Source organism: Ostrinia nubilalis, chromosome Z, assembly GCF_963855985.1.
Source record: "Ostrinia nubilalis chromosome Z, ilOstNubi1.1, whole genome shotgun sequence".
NCBI lineage: Eukaryota > Metazoa > Arthropoda > Insecta > Lepidoptera > Crambidae > Ostrinia > Ostrinia nubilalis.
Window position 1 is genome coordinate 26,456,626 of NC_087119.1, and position 25,726 is coordinate 26,482,351.

At 36.9% G+C, this 25,726-nt stretch overlaps 1 protein-coding gene across 3 annotated transcripts in view; it reads left to right on the top strand.

The window, feature by feature from the left end:
* LOC135086954 (anion exchange protein 3) overlaps positions 1–25,726 on the top strand; it is a 45,932-nt gene that overhangs the window by 15,104 nt on the left and 5,102 nt on the right. For 2 of the 3 annotated variants that reach the window (XM_063981788.1, XM_063981787.1), the window contains exons 2-10: positions 11,040–11,232; positions 12,001–12,102; positions 12,828–13,060; positions 14,656–14,812; positions 21,914–22,640; positions 22,711–22,892; positions 23,136–23,365; positions 23,812–23,981; positions 24,635–24,780. In XM_063981788.1, coding sequence (XP_063837858.1) covers positions 11,104–11,232; positions 12,001–12,102; positions 12,828–13,060; positions 14,656–14,812; positions 21,914–22,640; positions 22,711–22,892; positions 23,136–23,365; positions 23,812–23,981; positions 24,635–24,780 — 2,076 coding nt within the window. In that variant the 5' untranslated portion in view covers positions 11,040–11,103. Of the gene's footprint in view, positions 1–213; positions 356–11,039; positions 11,233–12,000; positions 12,103–12,827; positions 13,061–14,655; positions 14,813–21,913; positions 22,641–22,710; positions 22,893–23,135; positions 23,366–23,811; positions 23,982–24,634; positions 24,781–25,726 lie in introns of all 3 variants that reach the window. The other variant, XM_063981789.1, reaches the window with a different exon arrangement.

The following is a 25,726-nucleotide window of genomic DNA, read 5'->3' on the forward strand; positions in this document are numbered from 1 at the left end:
TACAGTGTATTAATTTTATAAACAATGTTACATTAGGTTAATTACATAAGTTTATTCATGTAAAAAATCAATTTCACTATGTCATTTCTTCAATGTTTCATTTTTTTCATATTTTAGGTGCTCAATTGGGGATCAGTTCATTTTTTGCCGAAATATTTAGTTGTATAATGTTTTTTTTTTTTTCATTTTTTACTAATGTATTGCCAATTACAGCCCCTTCTCGGGAGTGGACCATGAGCTAGCGGCGATCGAGCGGGAGCTGCATGCGCTTGCAGCCCGCTTGCGCCGCCTTTAAGTCTTCACATCTATAAAAACATCATCATCATCATCACCATCACATCATCATTAGCATAAGGTGCGTATTGGCATGTAACGGAAGGGTTAATCGTTGGTTGCTATCTTTCAGACTGTTCTAAAATTTAACTATTTTTTGGCAATTTATTTTATTCTTTATTTGACACGAGATATTGAATTGACTAGTAAATTATTATGATAGCAATCAATGATGTACTCTGAAGCTTGTAATCGATGTTTTTGAGCAGTCGCAGTCGGCAGTCGGGTTGATGCTGGGTTTGGACGCTTAGGTGCTCAAATTTAGATAAATCATTCTTACTTAAATTAATAATATAAATAGTTGGGCACCTACTTATAAAATTTTACTTATTAATTTTACTTTAAAAAAAGAGGAATAAATAACAGAGTAACAAAAATTACGAGTTAAACAATCCAGTTAGTTTTTTTTTTCGCTGTTAGCTATGTAGCTAGATGCATTGTTGTATTTATTAATGTTGTATTTCATAGAAAATATTGGTGTTATTTTTATTTCCCAATAGTTTTTTTGTATTTCAGAAATTTACTAAAACATTTAATAACTAATTTATGGATGGCTTTTAGTTTTTAAAACAAAATTTCATAATTTTCTAAAAATTAATTCATTAAACACGATAAACTCGTGTGTTGGTTGCCAGCGACAAAATTGAAATAAAAATTTAATGCATACATTATTGGGACCAGCATTAATCGAGGTAGCCCTAACGGGATCCCTTTGCATGGCGCTAAATTTGTCCGGTGCTAATTAGTTCTAAAGTCAACCGTCAGGTTTGTTACACACAAGCGACAAAAAAGTTGTAAGCGACTTCTTTTTAAAAATCGTAAGCGGATATCTGGGAACTGCCTAACCCTTATTCCTTGAAGTATTTTTTTCCATTACTCATAAATATTTTATCTTTAGAATTTTTTTTTATCATTTTTGTAATCGTTATATTTTTTTAATGTTCATAACTCTAATATTAATAATAAATGTGTAAATGAAAAAAGTACTTTTAGGAATATCAAAGCATGCTCGCTTCTATTACAAGCAATGTTGCATACCAGTACTTAGTCCTCTTAGAGATTGGTAAAAATTACATAGATGTATTTTTTAATTTAAGGATATTTTTAGATAGTAGAAAATTTTGGAATGCTTTTTCGAATATTTGCTCATTTTGTAATTATTTTTTGTATGCGTTTTTAAAGGGTACACCTTATTGTCGTAATATAAATCAATTAGACAGCTTGTAGGTAAGTGATCACTAAATCACGGGACTTATCTGGGACTCAGACTTGGTCTTTCTTTAATGACTAATGAAGCAAAGGACAACAAGCAATAAAATATAATTTAAAATTGCACGTAGTTAATTAATAAGTAATTAACATAATCAAAATACCAACCTTAACTGCTCAGATTAATGGTACTAAAATCAAATGTTAATCAATTTAAAAGGGGTATTAAATATTAACTTAAAATCTATTGTAACATTACAAAATAGTTAAACTAAGCTGCACGAAACTGGGTCACTAACTTTATTTTAAGGTAACCCAAAATAGACTATATTATTAAGTAATCAATAATAAATATACTTGCTATAATTATGATTATTGAAAATCGTGAAAGTCATTCCCAGCAGTTTTAAATTATCTAAAGTCATAAAACGCCATCTGGCGAGTTAAAAAAATACGTTCATATTTAAAAAAAGGTTGCTCGTGTGTTTGCGGCCTTACGCAGCTGGCACGGCTCTGGGTCGCCGAAGCCAAGTCGCTGTCACTTGACTGTTTTTTCCCCATTCTTACACTGTTTTGGTATAGCGATAAATGTAGGGTTAATATAGCAAGCCGATCACACGAGCTTACAGCGATTGAGCGTGGTAACATCTTATAGCAAACACAAAATTGACATTTAGATTAGTCTATTCTATTTCTGATCTATGTAGATTATTATTTTTTCTTCGTTGGTCTGCAACGAAAGTTTTATTTTTTCGTTTACAGTTGTGTATTATGCTTATCGGTGTTTTATATCTACTTTACAGGATTATGCATGCATTAAGTTTTATTTTTAGAATATTTATCGCTTATTTATCGATTGACCGTTAATATGAAAAAGTATTTTAACTACACACAGGATACACCAAAAAACTATGAGAACTCAACATACTAGAAGAAATACCCTCAATAACTCGAGTGACAGTCTTAGGCTACAGTTTTTTTACCTTCACAGGTTTCCAACCTGAAACTACTAGCTCTATTGTAATACGGAACCATTAGCCATACTAAAAGCTAGTAGCTTATCTTTTCATTATCAAAGGTTCAATATCGCAAGCACTAAATATTGTAAAACTAGAAATAAAAAAAACGATTATACTACACACTCGCTAATCGAAACTAGTTACTCCTACGAGTATCGCTCCTCTTAGTCAACTTAACAAATTGTCGAGTTAAAACATAAGTAAATGTTTCGAAGATAAGTAAAACCATAAAGCATAACCGTGACATTGCGAGCTGGTGATAAGGCCGCCTTGAACTCGCGGAGACGGAGCGTGTCACCCTTGCAGTCACGCCACTCGGGCCGCTATGCTTCGGGGAAAATACAGGTTTTTTGCCAAAACACTAGCAGATCACGGGTTATTGACTAATATTTGGTAGGTCCAAAGAATATGCTAAGATAAATAGCTAGTGGCCAAGTTTTCCATAACAGTACACGAATTGACAGGCCTCGTCGAATGTATATAATTTGTATAGCAATAAAAACCTGTCACATCACTGTTATTCAATCTCAATTGACATACTTTTATAAGTAACTAGCGGCTGCCCGCGACTATGTACACGTGGATCCCGTTTTACCTCCTTAGGGGTTGAATTTTGCAAAATCACGTCTTAGTGAGTACCTACCCCATGCAAAATTTGAAACTCCTAGTACTTGTAGTTTCTGAGATTTCGTGAAAGTGAGTGAGGCCGTCAGTCAGTGACCTTTCGCTTTTATAAGATAGATTGGAACACATGACAAAACTTGTCCCCTAACCCAAACGTTAATTTATTTCGAAGCAACTAAAACCTAACTTTACTGTTCATTAAAAGCTAATATGGTTTTCAGGACTAAAAAGAAGTATTTTACAGGCGTTTTGCTTTGTAATCATTTTAATAATGCTGTCTACCACTTAATTGTACATGTCGATGCATCTGATAGCACCGTGTATTGATATAAAAGCTTTAAAACTACTAACAAGGCTAAATCAGCACGAAAGCTGCAAATAAATCAAAATTATGGCCACCCTGGAAACCGACCCGATGAAAGAAGTCACGTCAACTGTGTACGGGAAATTTGCATTAGTACGGCAGCACATCGAGCTAAGCACTGTGCCTTGTGCAGTTGTGATAAGAGCTATTTTGTAACAAAAAGTAGAGTCAGATTTTGCGACTGATTAGATTCCTTCAGCTCGACTTGGCAGTCTGTTCTCCTTGTCTGTAAGAATAACCGTTTCTGTACATTTGAAGTTCGCGTTTGTGAATATATGGGTGTAATGATTGAAGGCGTTTAAGGTGAAAGTTAACGACATAAATCCAGGATTAGTTTTAAAGTGATAGGGACGTTAGTACGATAAATGTAGAGACAGCATATGTTTTCATATTTTGTCACTGTTACATATTACACCTAACATTGCTGCATTGTAACTTCCACTGAAGCCGACCGACTGACTGACTGACTGACATAGTGATCTATTAACGCACAGCCCAAACCACTGGACGGGTCGGACTGAAATTTGGCATGCAGGTTGATGTTATGACGTAGGCATCCGCTAAGAAAGGATTTTACGAAACTCCACCCCTAAGGGGGTAAAACGGGATCCACGCGTAAATAGCAATTTAAAGGACCGATTCTAAAAACAAATTATTGGGGGTACATCCCTTTTTTCAATAAGATAAAGAGACAACTTCTCTTTTATAGTTACTTTAGTTAGTTTAATAGGTATTTAAGCCTATAGTCTTATAGTATTGCCTAGATTTTCCTGCTGCCGTCAATCCGTTGAGCTATTTATGTCAGTCGTTTTGAATTTCACATACATTTTCCTTTGTACGCTTCTAGAATAGATATCCATCTGCGACTTCCGTTGTTATCGTGAATAGTGATGACTTTTTACTATTATACTACATACATAGTATCAGATCTATGCTAATATATGAGCAGAGGAAAACAACAGCTTAACAGCCTGTGAGAAAAACAGTGGAAAAGTCTGATTCTAAAAATATTTAACTCAAAAGTTGTTACCAGTGAATTTAACGTAACGCGATAGTTTAACTCAAAAATTAACATTATTTTACATTGTTAAAGATGCAAAGATACACTGATAATTACAAGACATCACGTTCCTAAATTGGTCCCTAATTTTTGTGCAAAGTTATTAAAAACAACAATTTCAGTCGTGAAACCCAAAGTCCTTTCAATTGCATGATCATTTGGGTTATGTCGGTCGGACTCTCCGTGCCAGAAGGCAGGGCCTACCTACCTACTGAAAACCTGACAGTTTCCTGCATAAGCCCGAGAACGCGGGTCAGTCATTCAATAAATAAGTCAATTGAGTTAGCTAATAAAATTATTTCATGTTTTGAAACTATTTCAAGAGAAGTGGTTGGGTTCTTCTTGATGGAACTTTTAAAATAGAAGTAGCCGTAATATAGTAAAATAAGATATTAAGCTTGTGCTTCCTACTGTAACTAGATTAGTTCCCGAGGCAAAGTATACTTACAACATGCTTCTTTTCATTTCCTGGGACTCTAGGGACTCTTTTTAATAAGACCACTTCAAAGAATCGAATGGCATTTAAAATGTTTGTTCAATTCAACAATGTCTTCGACTTAGTTTTTCATAAAAAATAATTCGCCAGAGTTAATGCCGTTTAAAACACCTTTATGTAAAAAATATTGATGTCACATTATTTTTACTTAAATAATGAATGATTTATTAAACTTAACAATGAAAACTATGTACAAAAAGACTAGATAAAAAACTCTGTTAAGATTGATGATATTTATTCGTTTAGGAACACATGTTCTTAAGACATTTTAACTATTTTTTATCATGTATATACCCCTAAAAGGAGCTCGTTATATACAAATGAGACATAGGTACGAGTGATTTGTTGTTTTCATGTCATTATCCAATGCGGAACGAAGACGTAGTTTTCATGTTATCCACGATTTTTAACGCTCGTTGATAACTCAAATCGCTATCAATAACTGATAAGCTAAACATCTTCCGTCACGTTTTACAGATATATTAGTTTTTGTACCGGTGAAGTACACTTTTATCTCATGTGATTTCCATTCCGGTCATATTTTTCTTCCAACTACTATGTACCTAACTCAATATGAAACAGCGAACGTATTGCAAATATCCTGATTACGTGCAGGTTAATTATTAAATATTTTCTTAATCTGTTACACGCTAATTACCTAGCCCAAACAAAGCTAATCAGAGCCTGTCACATGGCAACTAACTAATTAAACATATCTATACTCTATACTAATATTATAACTGCGAAAGTAACTCTGTCTGTCTGTCTTGCTTTCACCTGAACCGATTTTGATGCAATTTGGCATCGAGATAATTTGAGTCCCGGGAAAGGACATAGCATATTTTTTGAAACAGGAACGCGCGCGATAAAGTTTTTCTGTGACAGACAAAATTCCACGCGGGCGAAGCCGCGGGCGGAAAGGTAGTGAATCAATATTCAATACTCAATCAATATATTATTTTCCATACTGCCTAATACTAAGGTACATTTGCAAAGTTTGTAACTAAGGTAAATAAAAGAACCTTCACGTAGAGATTTTTTTAAATGAAATTAGGACAGTCTATCAAAATGTACTTGCAACGAACTTGAAAGTCTAACATTGAGCTACTGCTTATCAAAGTATTATCATAAGATATGCCAATTTGACTAATGCATGTTTTGCCGATAGATTACCTATATCTTACATATAAGACAGTTCGCGCTACTTATTGATAAAAAATATTACATGTTATTATTTACCGGTTTAATAGGCTAGTTTTCTAAAAAAATTTTTTTGGTCCGTCAATTTTAGTATAAAAAAATATTGGACACGTATATTTTTAATTGTCAATCAAACAAATAATTACAAAGTTATAGTGCGTTGAAGTTCCGCGCGACGTCACAAAGTGTTGCACTTTTACGCACTCGCTGACGTCACAGGCCTTTTCTTTAGAACTTTGGCACGCTTTATCTCTTTACATTTTTATTAGTTTTTAAAAGTGAAAAATACGTGTTGAGCGGTTTTTGATAAGCTAACTGACGGTCTAATTAAAATTCTTGCTTTTTAACCCAGGAAACATCCCTATTATAATTTATAACAAGTTATCCCGCGCACGTATAAGCTCCAATTTACCGTCATGTATGTAGTTTATTACAACTTAAATTTTCAAATCGTGTGCACGAAATTGTGCTTTTGAAGCAAACGAATTGCATCAACATCTACAATAATAATACGACTTATTGATTAATCACGAAATCTCAGAAACTAAACACCTACAAACTTGTTTGGCAAGTAGACATCCTTAAGAACGAATTTATTTCAAAATACTCCACCTCTAAGGGGGTAAAATGGGGTACTTACAAATCGACAAATATTTTGCTCTTAAGGAGCCTCTACATGTCTCATAATCTTTTTACCCTACCAGCGCTTCGAGACCAACATTTGGCAAGTGCTGAGAAGCGCCGCAACAAACTCAGTCACCACTGTCTGCCGGTTGATATAAATCAAAGCTTTAGGAAATTTTTAGGGTCCCACTAATTAGTGCTCATGCATAATGTACAGTCAGCCTCAAATAGTTCGTGATACCCAAAGTGGCCATTAAGTTGCAAACGTCCTTGTTACAATTGGAATAAGGTTGTGTTATCAACTTTGTGGCCACTTTGGGTGTCACAAACTGTTTGATGCTGACTGTGCCAGATTATTCCAATTAGCAAAATATCCGCCCATACGCAGCCTTCCTATTCAGCAATACCTGCTGTATTATAAGTTCGTCTGTGATTCCTAAGTCGGCGTCAAAGCTCAAACACGAGTGAATAGGCAGCTTTGACAAGTTCGCTAATGTAGAGGCTTGCATCGTTAGATAGAGACATTCAAGAACCAGTCTATTTAGAGCGCTTTCAAATTTAGGCGATTTAGCAGCGCGACAAACGCGCGACAGACGCGCTGCCGAAAATTTCATACTATGTGACAGCGGATGCCTCCCTTCACGTTACAAAACCGCCGCTGCCGCGTTGCTGTCGCGCTACTAACGCCCTAATGAAAGCGCTCTTAGTGTATAGACGACAGCACTTCAAGCTAAACACGGTGGCCTCTTATGTACTAAGTGATAGAGGTGGTTTTGCAACAAAAATGTGCTTGGAATATTGATTCGGTCTCGATACCTTCTGGTTTCCTTCGCATTTTAGTGCCAACTTGCTATTCAATATGGCTTAACTGTCATTTTAACATACCAAGGTACACTAATCGTGTAACTGCACAGTTTTAATTCATTCATAACTTAAGAGCTCTTGATTGTAGAGACAAATTCACTCATCTCTGGACTCTACCGATACCTTCAACTCCCTGTTACATTCCATTTACATAAACGCTTTTAAAATTAATATGTATCACTCAAAATAATATTACAGTCACACCTTCTAACCATTTAAAACCACTTTTGACTGAAAAAAATCTGTTAGAATTTTAACTGATTGGTAAAATTTTAAGTCAGGCGAAATCTTTTAACTAATTTTTGCAGTCAAAAGTGATTTTGAACCACGCCCTTGACTGTAAAAATCAAAAGTGGTTTCGACCGATTATGAGTTTTGACTGTAACATATCCACATAAAAACATTGCAGTTAATACAAAGTCAAAGCAATAAAATAGTATGTGTGCGACATTCGACAATAATTCAATGTTACTGGTTTGTTGACCAAGTTTTGTTTCTGCGCATGAGTTGATATCCAAGTAGTTATGAATCGCTCCGGACCAGTAGCCACAGGTTTGGAACCCGCAAGGGGCAAAAAAGACTGCTCTGTAGACAATCAGTTTTCTAATGTAGGTCAGGGATGATGGGTAAATTACTGTTTTTAGATAGAGCTACCAGTACAAAATTTACTTCAGTAGGGCCAGAAAATTAGTGTGTAGTTGACCTCAAATAGATGAACGCATCGGTATTGATTTAAATAAACTTGAAAATTTAATACAGAGTAATATTGACTAAAATTAATGCAATAGAGTTACATTAGGTATTTACCAATTTAAGACTAATCTGAAGCTAATAATTTCAATAATTTTACATGTGTTTCAACTTCAGACAGAAAACTAAAGCGTGAAAACAACAAACAAAGACATACATATTATCTCGCCAACAGAATTTGGCATTCATACGAACATTATTAAAGCCAAATAACACTATATTTAATAGCAAATAGAAATGATATTGTCTTCGCTGCGAGACAATCCAATTTACTTGAAGCTTGCAAAGTAAAGTATTACCAAATACAATTTTAATTCCCAATAAGCATAATCATGATTTTGCATACATATCTTATTTACAACTAGCGGCCGCCCGCGACTTCGTACGCGTGGATCCCGTTTTACCCCCTTAGGGGTGGAGTTTCATAAAATCCTTTCTTAGCGGATGCCTACGTCATAACATCTACCTGCATGTCAAATTTCAGCCCGATCCCTCCAGTGGTTTGGGCTGTGCGTTGATAGATCACTATGTCAGTCAGTCAGTCAGTCACCTTTGAGTCATAAAATATGTATATATTTAGAGTGTAGCTCCGCCCTTACTCTAGGAATAAAAAAAAACTTTTTTAAACTAAAAGCTCGTTCCCGCGGCAATCCAGTTTCCTGCAAAAAGCAGGATCCTGCAAAACTCGACTGTCGTGTACACACGACTACTAACATTCGAATTAAAACACGTATACCTACTAACATTACTAACTAAACGGAGTCCTTCAAAACACAGTTCCTGCAAAAAACGGGATGACTCCATGGGAACAAGCCCTAATAATATTGAGTAAAGTCTAAATTTTAACTCAATTATCTCAATATTTGATCATTATCCAACTCAAGACACCAGTTCCGTATGGGATATTGTTGGCAGACTGAACTGTTTTATTCCACTAAAATAATCACTTTCTATAGCGTCACATTCCACCTTGAGAGAGCGAAAGGCACTATTTTTACGCTAAATAAGTACTTCCTTAAACATAAACCTCCTAAAGATCAGTTCATAGCAAATGATCGATCGAGAGTAAGTTTCGTAAAGTTATTTACACAAATAAACTAACACTTTTTTACTATTTGCGGGGTTATTATTACTTCGACTTACCGATTGGGATCTTTTGTGCCTGTGATGAAAAAAAAATGAAATATGAAAAATCTTTATCCAGCTTAGTCAAATATTTGTCACTATTATGAAACTCTATCCATCAGTCGAAATGTGTCTTTGAACTAAAGACCCTATGACTAACAATAATAAACTATTCCTGTACCATACACCCAAATAATTCAGTGTACAGCTCAGTGCACAAATTCGTACAGAAAAATCACTCCGTTTTCTTAACTTCTACTCAGATCGTCTCTTATTCTTAGTGCATATTTTATTTATCAAAAAATGAAGCATATTTTCTAGGTTGTACCTCAACAACAGTTTCCACTACTCCACAATCATCATGTCCATAAGTGACCACCCCTTTTCTATTATCATGACGCAAACACTAATGCTACCGTGGGACCGGGCACATGGTAGAGTGATTTTTTTAAATCCATAGCAAATAGAACACATTTCCTCTTGACATGTAAATTGTCAGCTACTAGCAAATGGGGTGGGTTATACGTAACATAACAATTGATTTAGAGTAGGCGCACACCGTTGATTTTTAGTTGGCCGATAGTTGTGCCCGATTTCAAATTGTATGAAGAATCGGCCAAATCGAATCGGCGTAATGTGCGCACTCCCATACATGCCCATACTGATCAACTGCCCGACTAAACTATCGGCCGACGAAAAATCAACGGTGTGCGCCTACTCTTAGACACAGTATAATGTCACGTTACCTCTAAATGACACGTCCTTAAGGAGGGCGTGGTAAAACAATTTTGCTAAACACATTTTTGCCTCATATATCTAAGTTTCTTTTTAATTTGTATGAAGCTTTGCATGCAAGGTTCCATTCGATGTTGTTTTAAATGCATGTTTAAATAGGGCTTTTAATAACTTTAACATTGTAAAAATCAGGCTATACATTGATGTGCAAAGACAAATTAAACACTTTTCCTATGCCCAAAGGATTATTATAACATCGACTGATTTACACAATTCAATTAGTGAAACAAATCAATTTATTTTTCCTCTTACCATAAACAAATTTTAATATCAACAACATCCAGTTGACATTCATTGATAACCTTTGTTAAACGAACAGATTTTGATTGCCTATAAAATTCTAATTCAGTAATTTTTGTAATCCTTATCCGCGGAAAAATGCATTAAAAGGCTTCTTAATGTTATTATTGTTGTCATTTATTTATAAATATTTCTGTAGAGCGCTTAGCGTACGGTAGGCCTAGGATACGCGTCATCTAGGATATACGTACATTTGTCATCTAAATTCGATAAGATTTTATCACGGCGCGCATCCTAGCCCGGTCTGATAATTAACTGGAAACATTTCTTCCTCAGACGTCATCTACATTATAAATCTAGAAAATATTCCTTACAAGAGGGCGGAAGAGTAGCAGGTGGCATGAGTGGCAGCGGCGAGCGCAGGGTATCGGTGGCTCCTGGCGAGGAGCCTCTCCCAGAGGTGGACTTGGACGAACTGGCCAGCCATAGGACTGATGACCCACATGTGGGCAGACACAAAACTGACAAAGTAAGTGGCCAAATCTTAAGACAAGTTTTGAGTAGTCAAATTCAAATTCAAATTCAAATTCAAATTCAAATTCAAATTCAAATTCAAATTCAAATTCAAATTATTTATTGCGTTTAGTCATTTTTAAGGCGACAGTGAATAGGCACTAACAGGGCAGATATGTACCATCCTAGACTGCATCTCACTTAACACCAGGTGCGATTGCAATCAAATATCTACTTACCTAAATGCATAAAAAAACTTGCAAATCGCCATTGAAAAAAAACATCTGTCATCAGATTATAGGTTTAGTGATAATGTATAGACAGATCAATTACTTTTAATTATAGTCTAGATTCTGGACAAAAGTGTTTTGAGCCAGCTAAGTTTTTTTTGTAATGTCATCCAGCTAAACTAACTAGTGTTAGGTTCTGTTTTAACACTATTATAGCTTCAATAATGGTATAAAGTGGTAACACCGGACCGGACGGAGACTGAAGTTGGTCGAACTACCGACCCTCGAGTCGTCTGTCCAAAACTAAAACACATAAAAATCTCAAGTAGGCTTTTAAAAAGCACTTTTACACGTCCCGATATTAACCCTACCACTGCTTCAGGACAACAAATAGGCCAGTGCTGAGAAGAAGCAGCGCAAGAATCTGGGTCACTTTTACTGATAACTTATTGAACTAGTTTTGGTCTTAATTTTGAGTAAAAACAAATTTTAATAAGGAGACAAAAAGCAGCCTGCTTATTCATTTCTAATCTATTCTTATTTATTGTCAACAGCCTTCGTCAGTTCATTTGGGCCGTAAGGAAGCAGGCGACAAACTACAGAACGTTCTCCCTGAGGGCACATACAAGAAGATGTATGACCATAGCCCACATGCGGTAAGCATTATTGTTTACTATTGTGTACAAACATTAATTAACATCACAATAACAAACTAATTACGCCTCAAACTATTTACACCACGTCTGAAAAGTTTCACGTTACTACTCACTTTGAAAAGTTACTGCCATTGAAAACAAAATGTATTTGGAAACCTGTAAACGAGTTTGAAATGTTTACGTAACAAATCCACGGGATTCTGGAATAATTGGCTGGGAAATTCGATACACTGGAATTATTTTATCAAACGTAACTATAAAGTGACGCTTACAATTCTACATACGTACGAATTTGTACCGTGCGTTGTATACTTTAAGATCAAAATTATTCAGCAGACAATAATCAGATGTAAAGTGTTCTTTTTGTTCGAATACCTACTACTCACTGTCAACCACGTGACATCTGTTTACACGGATTTACAATGATAGAGATTAAACTGAATTTATGAAACTCAGGATTTCGAAAACTTAACGTGACTCATTATCATCAACATCCAGAGCACTAATTTATTAAATTGAAACAAAAGAAAGTGTAGATCGTTCATAAGGAAACGAAATGATTGATGAAGAACAACAACTGATTGTGGAAGCCATCGAAAAGAAAAAGAAGATAGAAGAAAAAGTCCACACTACTCACACGAATCCATAGCATACCACCATCAAGTCTGACATGACCAGTTTTTGAAACGATCTACCAATGCTTATCACGACTTCCCATTGTTCAGGTCTTCGTCCAACTGGACGAGCTTCTCTGCAACCCCGAGGGAGAATCCGAATGGCAGGAGCGAGCCAGGTGGATCAAGTACGAGGAAGACCGTGAGGAGGGCTCAGACCGGTGGGGGAAACCTCACGTGGCATCACTCTCCTTCCACTCGCTCCTGAACTTGCGACGGTGCCTGGAAACTGGAGTGGTCCTCTTGGATCTGGATGAGAAAGATCTACCTGGTGTTGCGTATAGGTAAGTCTTTATTCATCATCATTTTTAAAACAGGACGTCCACTGCTGAACGTACTCGTAGGTCTCCCCCAATGATTTCCAGATTGATCGGTTGGACGCGGCCTGCATCCAGCGTCTTCCTTGTATTTATTTCTGTTTATATCTACGTCTAGTACGAAGAAGATGACCACAAGGATTAAGCAGGTGAAGCCTCTTAAAGTGTATCTCCCCTTCCATGACTTTTTTACTCCTACTTAGGAATAAGTAACAGTGCCCGGGAAGAACCTGGATGGGCAGCGCATGACCGTTCGTTATGGTAATCCTTGGGGGACCCCTTTGTTCAGCAGTGGACGTCATTTGGCTGGAACGAACGGTGCCTGGTGACCAGGTTGGTCTTTTACTTGGAGGAGTAAGACGCAAGGATCAGAGCGCTAAAGGAAAGCCATACCTATGTGCTTTTTATCCAAACTTTTAAAAGTCTCCCCTCTCTGATTAATTTATCGAAGCTTTTGTAATTACATCCCCGAGGCTATGAAATGCGTGTTTATCTAGCTGACCTGAATCAGAAGTCTTGGAAACCATTTATAAACTTTATACATTTACCAGGAATGTAAACATTTTCTGTAATAATAATCCGTATACAAACATTTGTCAGAAATTCTAGTTCGATAAAAAATCTCTGATACCAATATCAGGTTTTTCCAATGAATTTTTCATAAAAATATTCGGTTCCATCCACGTACAAAATAATCCAACTGAAATACTCTCTTGGAAAATGTAACAACCAATCGGAAATATTAATTTGTGATAGTTTCGTTTTTCTGTAGCGGCGGTACATACAAACAAACAAAACTATCGGTTTGCGAACTCTCTATTTTTTTCTACGGTTCCGATGCTGTTAGAGTTTGTTTAGGCTCCAAAGCTTTCGCGAGGATTTCCAATTTTATTTCCGCTGCAACAAGTGTATGCGGGAAAGGTTTCGCGGAATCACTTTATTGTAATTGAATGCTACTTCAACTTCATATGCAATAACTTTATGGGATTTTTAGAGAGAAAATGTTGGAAAATATGCAAAGGATTTTGACTTCCATTAATATTTGGATCGTTTCATCACTCTGTATTATTATGGTTGTTTGACATCAAAGCGCCTTTGCATTCAAAAGAAAATAAAATTCTGAGTCAGCTTAAAGTAATACGAGTAAAGTACGTATTCTCGTGAAAACATCAGTTCAGTCTTTGATTTTTATAAATTCCGATTATGAATTTGACCCAAATATTTTTTTTCATAAATAAATTTTATAAATAATAGAAACCTTACCAGCACCATCTTACCTAAGTCTGTCGCCATAACAACAATGTTAACAGCATTGTTGTGTTCCGGCAGTTAGAGGTAAGATAGCCAGTTCCTCCGTGGTTGAGGATACCGGGTGAAGCTCGCTTCCACCTTCGGCCTGATCGTCACTTACCATCAGGTGAGATACAGGCCAAGAGCTTCCTCGTTGTGGATAAAAAAATACAATATACGAGTACAGTAGAGTCGTCTCAAAATCACACTTCTCTTTAGTTTCAACGCAGTATTTCTACACGTACTAGACTACAACATCCCCTTTCCCACAGAGTGGTCGAGAACATGGTGGAGTCCCAGCTGATCGAGGAAGACGACAAGCCAGTCGTGATGCGGTCGCTTCTTCTCCGCCATCGCCATGTCCACGAGGACAAGGGCTTCAGATTCTCCATCGGCGGCCGCAAGCACGCGTCGTACACCAGCCTCCAGGTAGGTGGAAAACTTGGAGAATATTGTGTGTGTTTTGCAGGGGAATATAATGTGATATATGATGATTTGATGATTTTTCAGGGAATTCTAGCGATTGAATTCCATAATCAATATTTTAAAACGACTGATTCGGCGTCTATAGGGAACTTCTAGATATTATATTCGTTGAAGTTTTCAAAACGGTTAGCTATCGCCTACTAAAACTTTGTTGGTTAGGTTTTATTGGAGCCAAGCTGTTGATCTTTGATATACAGAAGTTGTAGCATTGGAAAAGACATGTGGGAGTAGTTGTTGATAGGCCTTGACCAAAAATATTTCAGAACAGTGTAACATGTAATTTTTTTACTGTAGTGTTTTATGTTACCCTACATCGGATGGGTCTTGGTTCTAACGTGAATAAATCACGTTGTCTCCGAATTTTTTGGAATATCTAAGCTTCTTGTCAGAAATTTTTCAGATTCTAAAATAATCAGCTTAATTTGAGAACTGTAATAAATCTCGCTAATCAGGAAACGAAATAGGTAACGAGTAGGTAGGTAACTGTTTAAAATTCTTGACATGAATCCATGTCGCCACGACAATATTATCGGAAAACAAAACTTATCTTGATAGTGATACGACAGGATTAGCAATATAATCTTTGGGTAACCGAATGTTATCCATTCATTGCATTCAAAACAGTTAGTACCTACTCGTATATGAATAGGTAATTATAAAGTAGTACCTAGTACAGCTACACCAGAAGTAACATTTCAAATCCAAGATACTCGTAATGTATAAAGCTTGGCCGCCTTAATTCCGTGTTTCTATAGACAAAGTAGGTAATTTCAATTTTATTTTCACCAGCTGAAAATACCTATATTTACTTGTAAATTTTATGAACGTAGATTCTAAAGTACAGTAAAGAACAATCAAGACTTACATTTGAAACTTAAAACTATGAAAGTGGTTCCGCGAGTTGGTTACCATACCAACATACTCGTTCTTGAGTAAAGCCTATAAACGGAGATACACAAAAAGCTAAAGTAATATTAAGCATTTACAAGTTACAAAAGCAGGATTAAATTTAATATGCATTTTGATATAACTTTTCATAGACCTCACAAAAGCTTATTCGAGCAGTTTCTTCGAATTTCTGCGAGTATAAAATTGGACTATTTCACGTGAATACAGGGATAATATTTGTTGCGAAATATTACTGGAATTCCGTAGCTCTGGAAACTTTTACTTTGTGGAAAATCCTGTTAAATAACAAAATACTTGTTATTAAATGTACGCTTATTTTAATGCCGAATAAGTACGATGTAAAAGCATGTCGTATTAAAATTTCTATAAACTAGGCTTATAGTTTATATTAAGAGAAATTGTAGCATTATGCTATACTTAATTAGTTTAGAGAGATAGATAGAAGGTACTTAACTCTGTATATGTATACAGGGTGTTAGGTAAATGGGTATATGAGCCGACACTAGCCCATGTTAACATGGACATATAAATGGTATGGTGAAGTCAGAAAATGTATATCTTCATTTTAATTATTTTAATTTTCATACAAATCTGATTTTATAAAATTTATTTTGTATGAAAATTTTAAAAAATAAAATGATGATATCAAATTTCTGACTTCACCATACCATTTATATGCCCATGTTAACATGGGCTAGTGTCGGCTCATATACCCATTTACCTAACACCCTGTATTCTGTGTGAAAGCTACACGTTTCCCTAGATTTAGATTTAAAATGGCATTGGGATGTAAAATTTGATCGGCCAGAACATTTTTTCAAGTTAACAAATAATATCGAAACTATTAGAATAAAGTAGTAGTTGTCTATTTGTTTAGACCTATTATGAAAAATTTAATATAGAGCGATTGGTCTTAGGAAAATAACATAATGCTTTTAGTAACAATATTGAAGAGACTAAAAAGGGATTAATTAATTGGAAAATCATCATCATCATCATGTCAGCCATAGGACGTCCTACAAGGTGGACCGACGACATCGTAAAGGTAGCAGGGAAGCGCTGGACGCATGCCGCTACCAATCGATCAACGTGGAAAGCATTAGGGGAGGCCTATGTTCAATTGGAAAATAATCGTTTCTAATATCAAGGATCTGAAAATTCCTACATAAAGTTAAGTGATAAGAAACTCACTGTGACCAAAGCCGCGGGGCAAAACTAGAGTAAAAAAACGCACATTTAAAAATAGAAGTGTAAGTGAAGAACTAGATTATCGCAAAGCTTAACCGCAAACAAACGTAGGCCCGCATATTACTTGCAAAAATATCGGAAGCCTTGAGTTAACGACAATGTTTTCAAGATCGTTTTGCTTTGTGCAAAATAATTAAAAAATGTTGTAAGTACCAAAGGTGCCAAGACGACAAGTCGTGACAGACGACGTGACGTGCAACCTATTTTTATACGTAGTTTCGGGCAACAATATCCTCTATCGACTTTGTACGTCACAATAACGAATATTCTATTTGCAGTAATAAATAGGATTCTGTGGAATTATATTATGACTAGATTCAATACGACGACGGCCACCTGTTCTAGAAGTTCGCTGAAACGACAGCTGTATTCATTATTCTTTTGCATTTTCTATTTTTTCTAATGCCAAACTACTTTCAATATATTTTTACTGTCTATTAAATTATTACTTACACTATAGAATACATAACAGCTACCAACAATTAAAACTATTTTGCCTGGTCTTGCGCCATTCACCATAAAATTATTACACCCCTGGATTCCTATATTTCAACCAATAGCAAGCTTTTTATAAAGTTTAAAAGCATTAAGTCCGCCTTATGTACACCGTTCTATGTGCATATAAGTTTTAAATAAATAAATAAATAAAAGTTACATAATTTATTCGTACTTACCCATTGTAACAAGACTAGGCGCAGACCACCGATTTTTTGTTGGCCGATAGTTGTGCTCGATTTTAAATTATATGAAGAATCGGCCAAATCAAATCGGTGTACTTAATGTGCGCACTTCCATACATGCCCATACTGATCAACTGCCCGACTAAACTATCGGCCGACGAAAAATCGATGGTCTGCGCCTAAGCTAATTATTTTGTAACAAGAAAACGGTGTTTTGATGGAAATCATAATATTGCCTAAAAGTCGAAATAATGACAAATTTGCGTGTGCAGCAATAGATTCAAAGGGCCCAAAAAACCGGAAATACTCTTAGCTAGAATAGTGTTAATTCTTCTCCTATGTTCTTCTGATTAATTTCGTTGCGGGTCCAATGACAGTTTTTCCTCCGAGACAAACTTCTAAGTCTAGTCCTTCACTGGTTGGGTTTTATTGGCGGTCAAGCTGTAGATCCTGGCTACACAGGAGTTGCGGTGCGAACGAGAGGTAGGAATAGTCCCGTAGTTAATTCACTTATGTTAGATCACGCGCCGGTCTCTAATATGGCCAGACAACGTTCGGAAGGTGCATCTATTAAATTCAAAGCATATTTGAAATGCAGCTTTGATTCCTGATATCGTTGTGGGATTCTGGCTTCAGTGTCAGATATTAATTGGATCAACACAGACGGCTTAGAGCGTCGTTAATCTGAGAGACAAAGCTTAATAGGATGCAAGCTTGAATGGATAATAGGTTGGCACCTATAATGGTTGTAAGAACCTTTACTCAGACAAGTATCAAGTATTTTCTCTCAATTTCGGGAAAATATGTACAACTTTACGGTTTTCGAGATAGCAATAGAATATACTTAAATAACAGACACATAAATAAATAAAAAATATAAACGGCACATTTAGGCGGTCTTATCGCTTAGAAGCGATCTCACATTTGACATATAAGTATTTTTTTTATTAATCTTGATTTTATGAAAGCATTTGATATTACTGTTTTGGTTTTGTCTCGGTTTGGTCCTTAGCAAGATGAGTCAACATTAATTATTAAGAAGCTCTTCAGGGTAGTATTTCGGAACCTATGTGTTACCTTCTTCATTTATAAGTAGGCTTCGAATAAAGCTCTTCATTTAGTGAATGTATGTATGTATGATGAATTTCGAATAGGAATATTCTAGCCAGATATAAATATCCCAAATTGGGATTACGATTAATTTCTTACTATTTTGAGACATGCAGTGGGTAGAAAAGAGATTATTAATAAATATTATAGGATACTTGGAAAAGGGATTACATAAAATAAGGGCCTTATTAACTTCCCCCGCCAATTAAAGCAGCTTTCGATATTTTTATCCCCGATTGGGTATTTATTGCTCTCTTGGAAAGTTTCCAAGATAATTATTACACAACCGTAAAACGACTGATGGTGTTGAAGTTTTGTGGCATCGCTTCAAATGTTTAATTAGTATGTAATTAACAACAATGATCGTGATTTCAGCTATTGACAGACTTTATAAATAAAGTCTATACTTAGTTTTTCATCAGTTTAGAAGTTACTGACATAGATTCTTCTGCAAAAAATAATTTATCATCAATGATAGAGGCTCTCTTTGAGACAGTGACTGGTCAGAATCTTCAAGAAGATTCTTTTCGAGAATAAAGCCGCTGCATATTTAAAAGATCTCGTTAAAGTAACACAATTAGGTTTTGAGCACTTGGTAAATAGATTTTTATCTGTCGATGTCACTACTTTAATATTGATTTAGGTACCATTCAATTGGGCTATATGTTTCTTCGAATTGATCTTATTTGGTTAAGATCAGTCATTCGCTGTTTGTTTTTTGTCTTAACCACAAATGTTTGTCAAGATCTTTGACGAAAAGGGTAAGTTTTCCTTCTACAGTTAGGTTTAACTTCTAGCTGTTGATGTTTACAACACTGACACTTTGGAAAACTTTAACCAGGAAAAATGAAAACTCCCCTTTTAAAATTAACCTAAGGTTATATTTTTGAAAAAGACGTAACCTCAACTAATGTGTGGAACGTAGACCAAATTCTGTATTTGCTTTCTCAGTCTTTTTCCTGTTGTGAAGACTAAATGACGCTAAAAATGGTAATGATGATAACTGTATAAAGGAAGAGCATGTCATCTTACACAGTACCTACCCAGTACAGTACAGTACAGTTTTTTTTATGCAGGACAAGTCAGAAATTTGACCGCAACGATTGCGGTGTTATATAAGACGCAGTCTAGGATGGTAATATCTGCCCTGTAAGTGCCTATTCACTCTCGCCTTGAAAGTTCTTTAGCCTTAGGTTCCTTAGGTGGAAATTCCATAGGTTTGAAGTAGGGTCAGGTATTCCAGCTGTCTCACCTGATCTTACTCACAGTCGCTGTGGGTGGAGGAGCCGGGGATCCCTCGCGCGCGCTGCTCGCTGTGCTCCGCGACCGGGCTCTGTCGTCGCCACAGCGCGCACCTCATCGTATGCCACTGCCATGTACCAGTGTGTTATTAACATTACTTGACCATATGCAAGAACTTTTACATCTGACTTTGAAGACTTTGCCTGTACCCTTCAACTCTGACTTTGACTCTCCCTTTCTGTGCTGATTCAAGAATGTTGCTTACGAGATTGCATTTGGACTACTTCTATATCAGATTTAGGAAAGCGCATGCTACCAATCTTTATAGGTATATCTTTTTGCCCTTCTACCTTCGTATTGGGTCATCTTGACTGCTATTTTTAAGTAGGTATTAAAGAGTCATAAGCAAACAGATTTTTACAATTTTAGTCAAAATCCCAAATCTCCAATCAATAACGAGGTCCACAGTTACAACTGCTACTAGCATAATATGTCGTCACTCCATCTCTGGAGGCCACATCAGATCCTAAGCTGTACTTAGAGATGGTCAGCCTTGATCCTTTCCAAGAACTCAATCACGACAACTCCCTTTAAAATACGACTTTGTTTCAGCACACAGTTTGAGTGCAATTATCTCTATTCGTAGACCACTTCAGGAAGGCAAAAGCAACAAAAATCTTGCAAATGGCCCAGTATATTGGTTTTTTTTTAGTTCAGAAGTTATTGTCACTTTTACTAACATTACACCATAGTTTGAGATTCCATCCACTGCAGCACTTCGTACAGACAGAGTGATGAGACTGGTCATCGTAGTGGTTGGTGTTCAATTTCATCATATTTCGTAGTCATAGACTATGACACAAGTCCCTCATTGAATTTCTTCATTCAGTATTGTTATCATTTTCATTTAAATAGAAATTAGGTAGAGTCATATTATGTAAGTTTCATTTCAGTCGTGATTAAACATGCATTGACAATGAAAAAACTGGAATTCAAGATTCGAATTAATTTTCTGTTTTTTTTTTTATCTAGATTGTGTTCATGGTATTTATTGAACACTACAGAGCAAGGTGTTATTTACTGGAATTAATTGTTGTAGAACAATCTACGCTACGCTACGTGCCTAAAATACCCATATTTTATCAGTTTCAGCACGTTCGCATGTATAAATGTATTAAAAATATGATAGCCCCACTGTTATCATGTTTTTAGTACTAAGTTTCATTTGCATCAAAATAGGAAGTAAGTAGTTGGTCATTAAACGATTGAATTCTTCATTCATAGTTCTTCTCCTCGCCATCCTCCTGAAGAAAATCACCTGAACGATTTGTCACAGATACCTCAACATATCCCACGTCAAACCGTTTGTCACCAGCAGCTCAACTTAATGAGCACATTAATTATCTTTTGTTTACCAAACGTAGACTATTCTTGCAAATCGCTTCCACGACAAGCGTAGCACGTACCTTAGAATAGTCGCTATTGTTTCAATAATCAATTATGTATTTCTTTTATAGCGGAATTATCACACTTGTCCACTTAATTTATGGTTTATGATCAACAACGAAGTTAACGAAGGTTGAAATTAGCATAGTAATGAAAAATATTAAGAACGAATCTAAGTTTCAATGCTCTTACTTACTTATTTGAATAAATTACAAAAATAGTTCACTGAAAATTTCGCTATGAAGAGTATCTTGTAAATATCACATAGTTTGCCCTTGAGTGTTTATGTCTTAGGATCGATTCTTTTACTGAGGTGATGCATTGGAGTCTTCACTATCTCAAAGTAAAAGAGCTGGTCCATTCCTTCATAGGAAAGATAATTTTCTAATGGAGTATGTTTTCTGTTTAGAATCTATCGGACCAGCGCCGTCGGCGCAGCTCCCATGCGCTGCCTATGGACCGTTCTGAACGCAAAAAATCCTCTTCGGCGGCCATCGATATGAAAGAAGTGGAGTACCTTGCTTCTACCATCGTCGATGGCTCTCAAGACGAGCTGCGAAAAGGACACAATGAATCCATCATGAAGCGCATTCCAGAAGACGCCGAAGCTACTACCGTCCTAGTAGGAGCTGTTGGCTTCCTTGAACAGCCTACCATTGCCTTTGTGAGGCTCGCCCATGGCATCCAGATGTCGTCCATCACTGAAGTACCCATCCCCGTCCGATTCATGTTCATCCTCCTTGGACCTAGCGACGCTGACTTAGACTACCATGAGGTTGGTCGCTCCATCTCAACCCTGATGTCTAACCCAGCGTTCCACTCCATCGCCTACAAAGCAGACGACCGGCGTGAACTGTTGTCGGGTATCAATGAATTCCTTGACGACTCCATTGTGTTGCCGCCCGGCGACTGGGAGCGTCAAGCACTTCTACCCATCGAGGAACTGCGGGCCAAAAGCGAAATGATTCGGCGACGCAAGCGTGATGCAATAGAAAAGAAGGCACGTAAAGAGAAAGCTGCTGTGGCTGAGACAACACCCTCCGATGAGAAGAAGGCGTTGCTTGAAGCGGAGAAGGGGTCCCCACCACCTAAGGAACCTGATGACCCGCTGTCAAGAACTGGCCGCCTATTTGGAGGTAATATCTAAATCGACATCAATATCATTTTGTTTCCATGTTGCCAGTTCTGACTGCTGGCTTTTTTCAGGCGTCATCCGTGACATCAAGAGGCGTTACCCATTCTACATGTCGGACTTCACCGACGCCCTGAACGGGCAGTGCGCAGCTGCGACTATCTTCATGTACTTCGCCGCTCTCTCGTCTGCTATCACCTTCGGCGGTCTTCTGGCAGAAAAGACACACGGACAAATCGGGATATCTGAAACACTGGTAAGGCATTGAAAGACCTCTTTAATCTGGCTGGTTAAATCTGCCCCTATTTATTGCTTCTAAAAACGATAGGTGATAGATTCATGGAGTCATAGTACTTCTTTAAATGGCAATCCTGCTTGTAAGTACTTAAATTCCTGTCATTTTATTTTATCTATCATCAAAATTAAAAAGATTTATTTAATTTTGACCACTGGTGGCACTTGCGGCCGCTAGTAAATGATAAATCTATGTTTTCTCCAGGTGTTCACTTGTGCCGGTGGCATTCTGTTCGCACTCCTCTCTGGGCAGCCGATGATGATCACGGGGGCCACGGGACCGCTGCTGTTGCTGGACGACGCTCTGAGCGGCTTCTGCAGGTCCTACGGCTTCGACTTCCTCGCTGCCAGGATGTACTGCGGCCTTTGGATGATCGTCATCGCACTGGCAGTCGCATCTGTTGAGGGCAGCGTTGCTGTCAAAAAAATCACCAGGTAAATTTCGAATTTTCAGCTTCTTTGTTTAATTTTCTCAATTACTATACGGGACTATTCCCACCTCTCTTTCCACCGCTGCAACTCTTGTGTAGCCAGTATATACAGCTTGACCGCCAATAAAAACCCAACCAGTGAAGTTACCCGTTAAAGGAAACCAGATATTTTATAACTTATTCATAGCATAATATTTAAAAAATACACTGACGAGACCTTTAATTTTAGCATCTAATTTTAAAAATAATCTAATAAACACGCGTAACTTTTTTATTAGTATCTTTTAAGCATCTTAATTAAAAAATAATAATAAAAAATCTTTTATGGTACGAATAAGTCTCTTCTTAACAATTTTACTTCACTCATTAAGAGAAGAGGAACTCTCTAGTTTCATATACTGGCTTTTAGCGAGTAGCCTAATAAGTTAATAACCTTAATCTTACCACCAGATTCACCGAAGACATATTCGCGTTCCTCATCTCCCTGATCTTCATCGGGGAGCCGATCACCAACATCATCAGCGTCTACCGCAACCATCCGCTCGGCGTCGACTACTGCGCTTTCCAGAACCAAACCCACAACTCCACAATGCCTGATGTCAATGGCACTGGAATCTTGGGTAGGTAGAAAAAAATCTTCTCTAGGTCATCTAGGTATTAATACCTACTTCACCATCATCATCATCTCAGCCGTAGGACGTCCACTGCTGAACATAGGCTTCCCCCAATGCTTTCCATGTTACCCGATTGGATACCTACCTGAAATACCTGTATAAAAAAGGCCAATTACGATACATCCAAGCAAACAGTAAGTACACTAATTTTGCTATTTTGAGACACTATGTACAAAAAATGCAAAAAAACTCGATTCAATTTCATTAACAAATTCAAAGATGACGAGACGATGACCGTTGGGGCAGGAAAGTTCTCGAGTGGCGACCACGGGCTGGAAGACGTAGCGTGGGCAGGCCTCCTACTAGGTGGACCGACGATCTGGTAAAGGTCGCGGGAAGAGCCTGGATGCGGGCAGCGCAGGACCGTTCATTATAGAAAACCTTGGGGGAGGTCTTTGTCCAGCAGTGGACGTCATTTGGCTGAAACGAACAAACGAACGAACAAATTCAATCCAGTGATTGGTCTATTAAAATTAGACCATCAAAACCCGCTATAAATAATAAGGTAGATAGATATTATTCCCTTACGCTTTGCTCAAATTTAAAGTAAAACCTACTGTAAGTAAACTTTTTAATATCCATTCCTTTTCTTTTTGCAGACAACTCCACCGTCACAGTGACCCCACAGCTCCCCATACTGCCAAAACCCAACACAGCCTTGTTCTGCACAATATTGACACTGTCCACCTTCATCATCGCCTACTACCTGAGGATCTTCAGAAACGGAAAGTTCCTGGGTCGCAGTGTAAGTATTTAAAACATGAATCGCTTGTAGAAACGTTAAAATGTATGAGTGGACGGACGAAAGCATTTATTAGAATTTCGCGCCATCTATCGCTACGTTGCTGTACTAAATCTAGGTGTGATCGCAGAGATATTGTGTTCAGGATTCGCGTCATCTTTCGGATTATTGCCGTACTAAAGTCCTCACAGAGAATATACCGCCATCTACATTATAGAACTTGAACTACAAAATATTCACTGTAGCACGGTAATACTATCTATACAGTATTCCATCTCGGCCATATTTTTGAAATAAATGTCAACAGCCGCGCGGTACGTCACGCTATGACAACATGCGATAGGGCTGCCCACCTGCAGACCCTATTTTCATTACATCTGCCTCACTTAGAATTTCTATCTAGTTTTGTGAATGTGTTTTATGATTTTAATTTGACAAACAAAATAATTCGTGAATAAAATATGACAAAAATGCATGTTGTTTTGTGATTAGTAGATTTAATTAAAAAAATATATTTGTGTTAAGAGTAACAAATCTTATAAATTTGCGACCGTAAAATGTATTCCCCTCGACTGAGGCGTACAAAATGCTTGATTATTATACAGGGTGTTAGGGTTTATAATCCGACACTAGCCTATGTTAACATGTGCATATAAATGGTATGGTGAAGTCAGAAAATGTATATCATCATTTTAATCAGATTTTATAAATTTTATTTTGTATCAAAATTTAAAAAATTAAAATGATGATATCACTGACTTCACCATACCATTTATATGCACAATTATGTTAACATGGGCTAGTGTCGGCTTATAAACCCATTTACCTAACACCCTGTATAAATAGGTACTTGTAATTATTTTTATAAAAAAAGAGCGCTTACTGTTTAAAAAACAACACATCGTCCGTTTATTACTGTGGCACATTCGCGACACCCCCGACTTTTGCA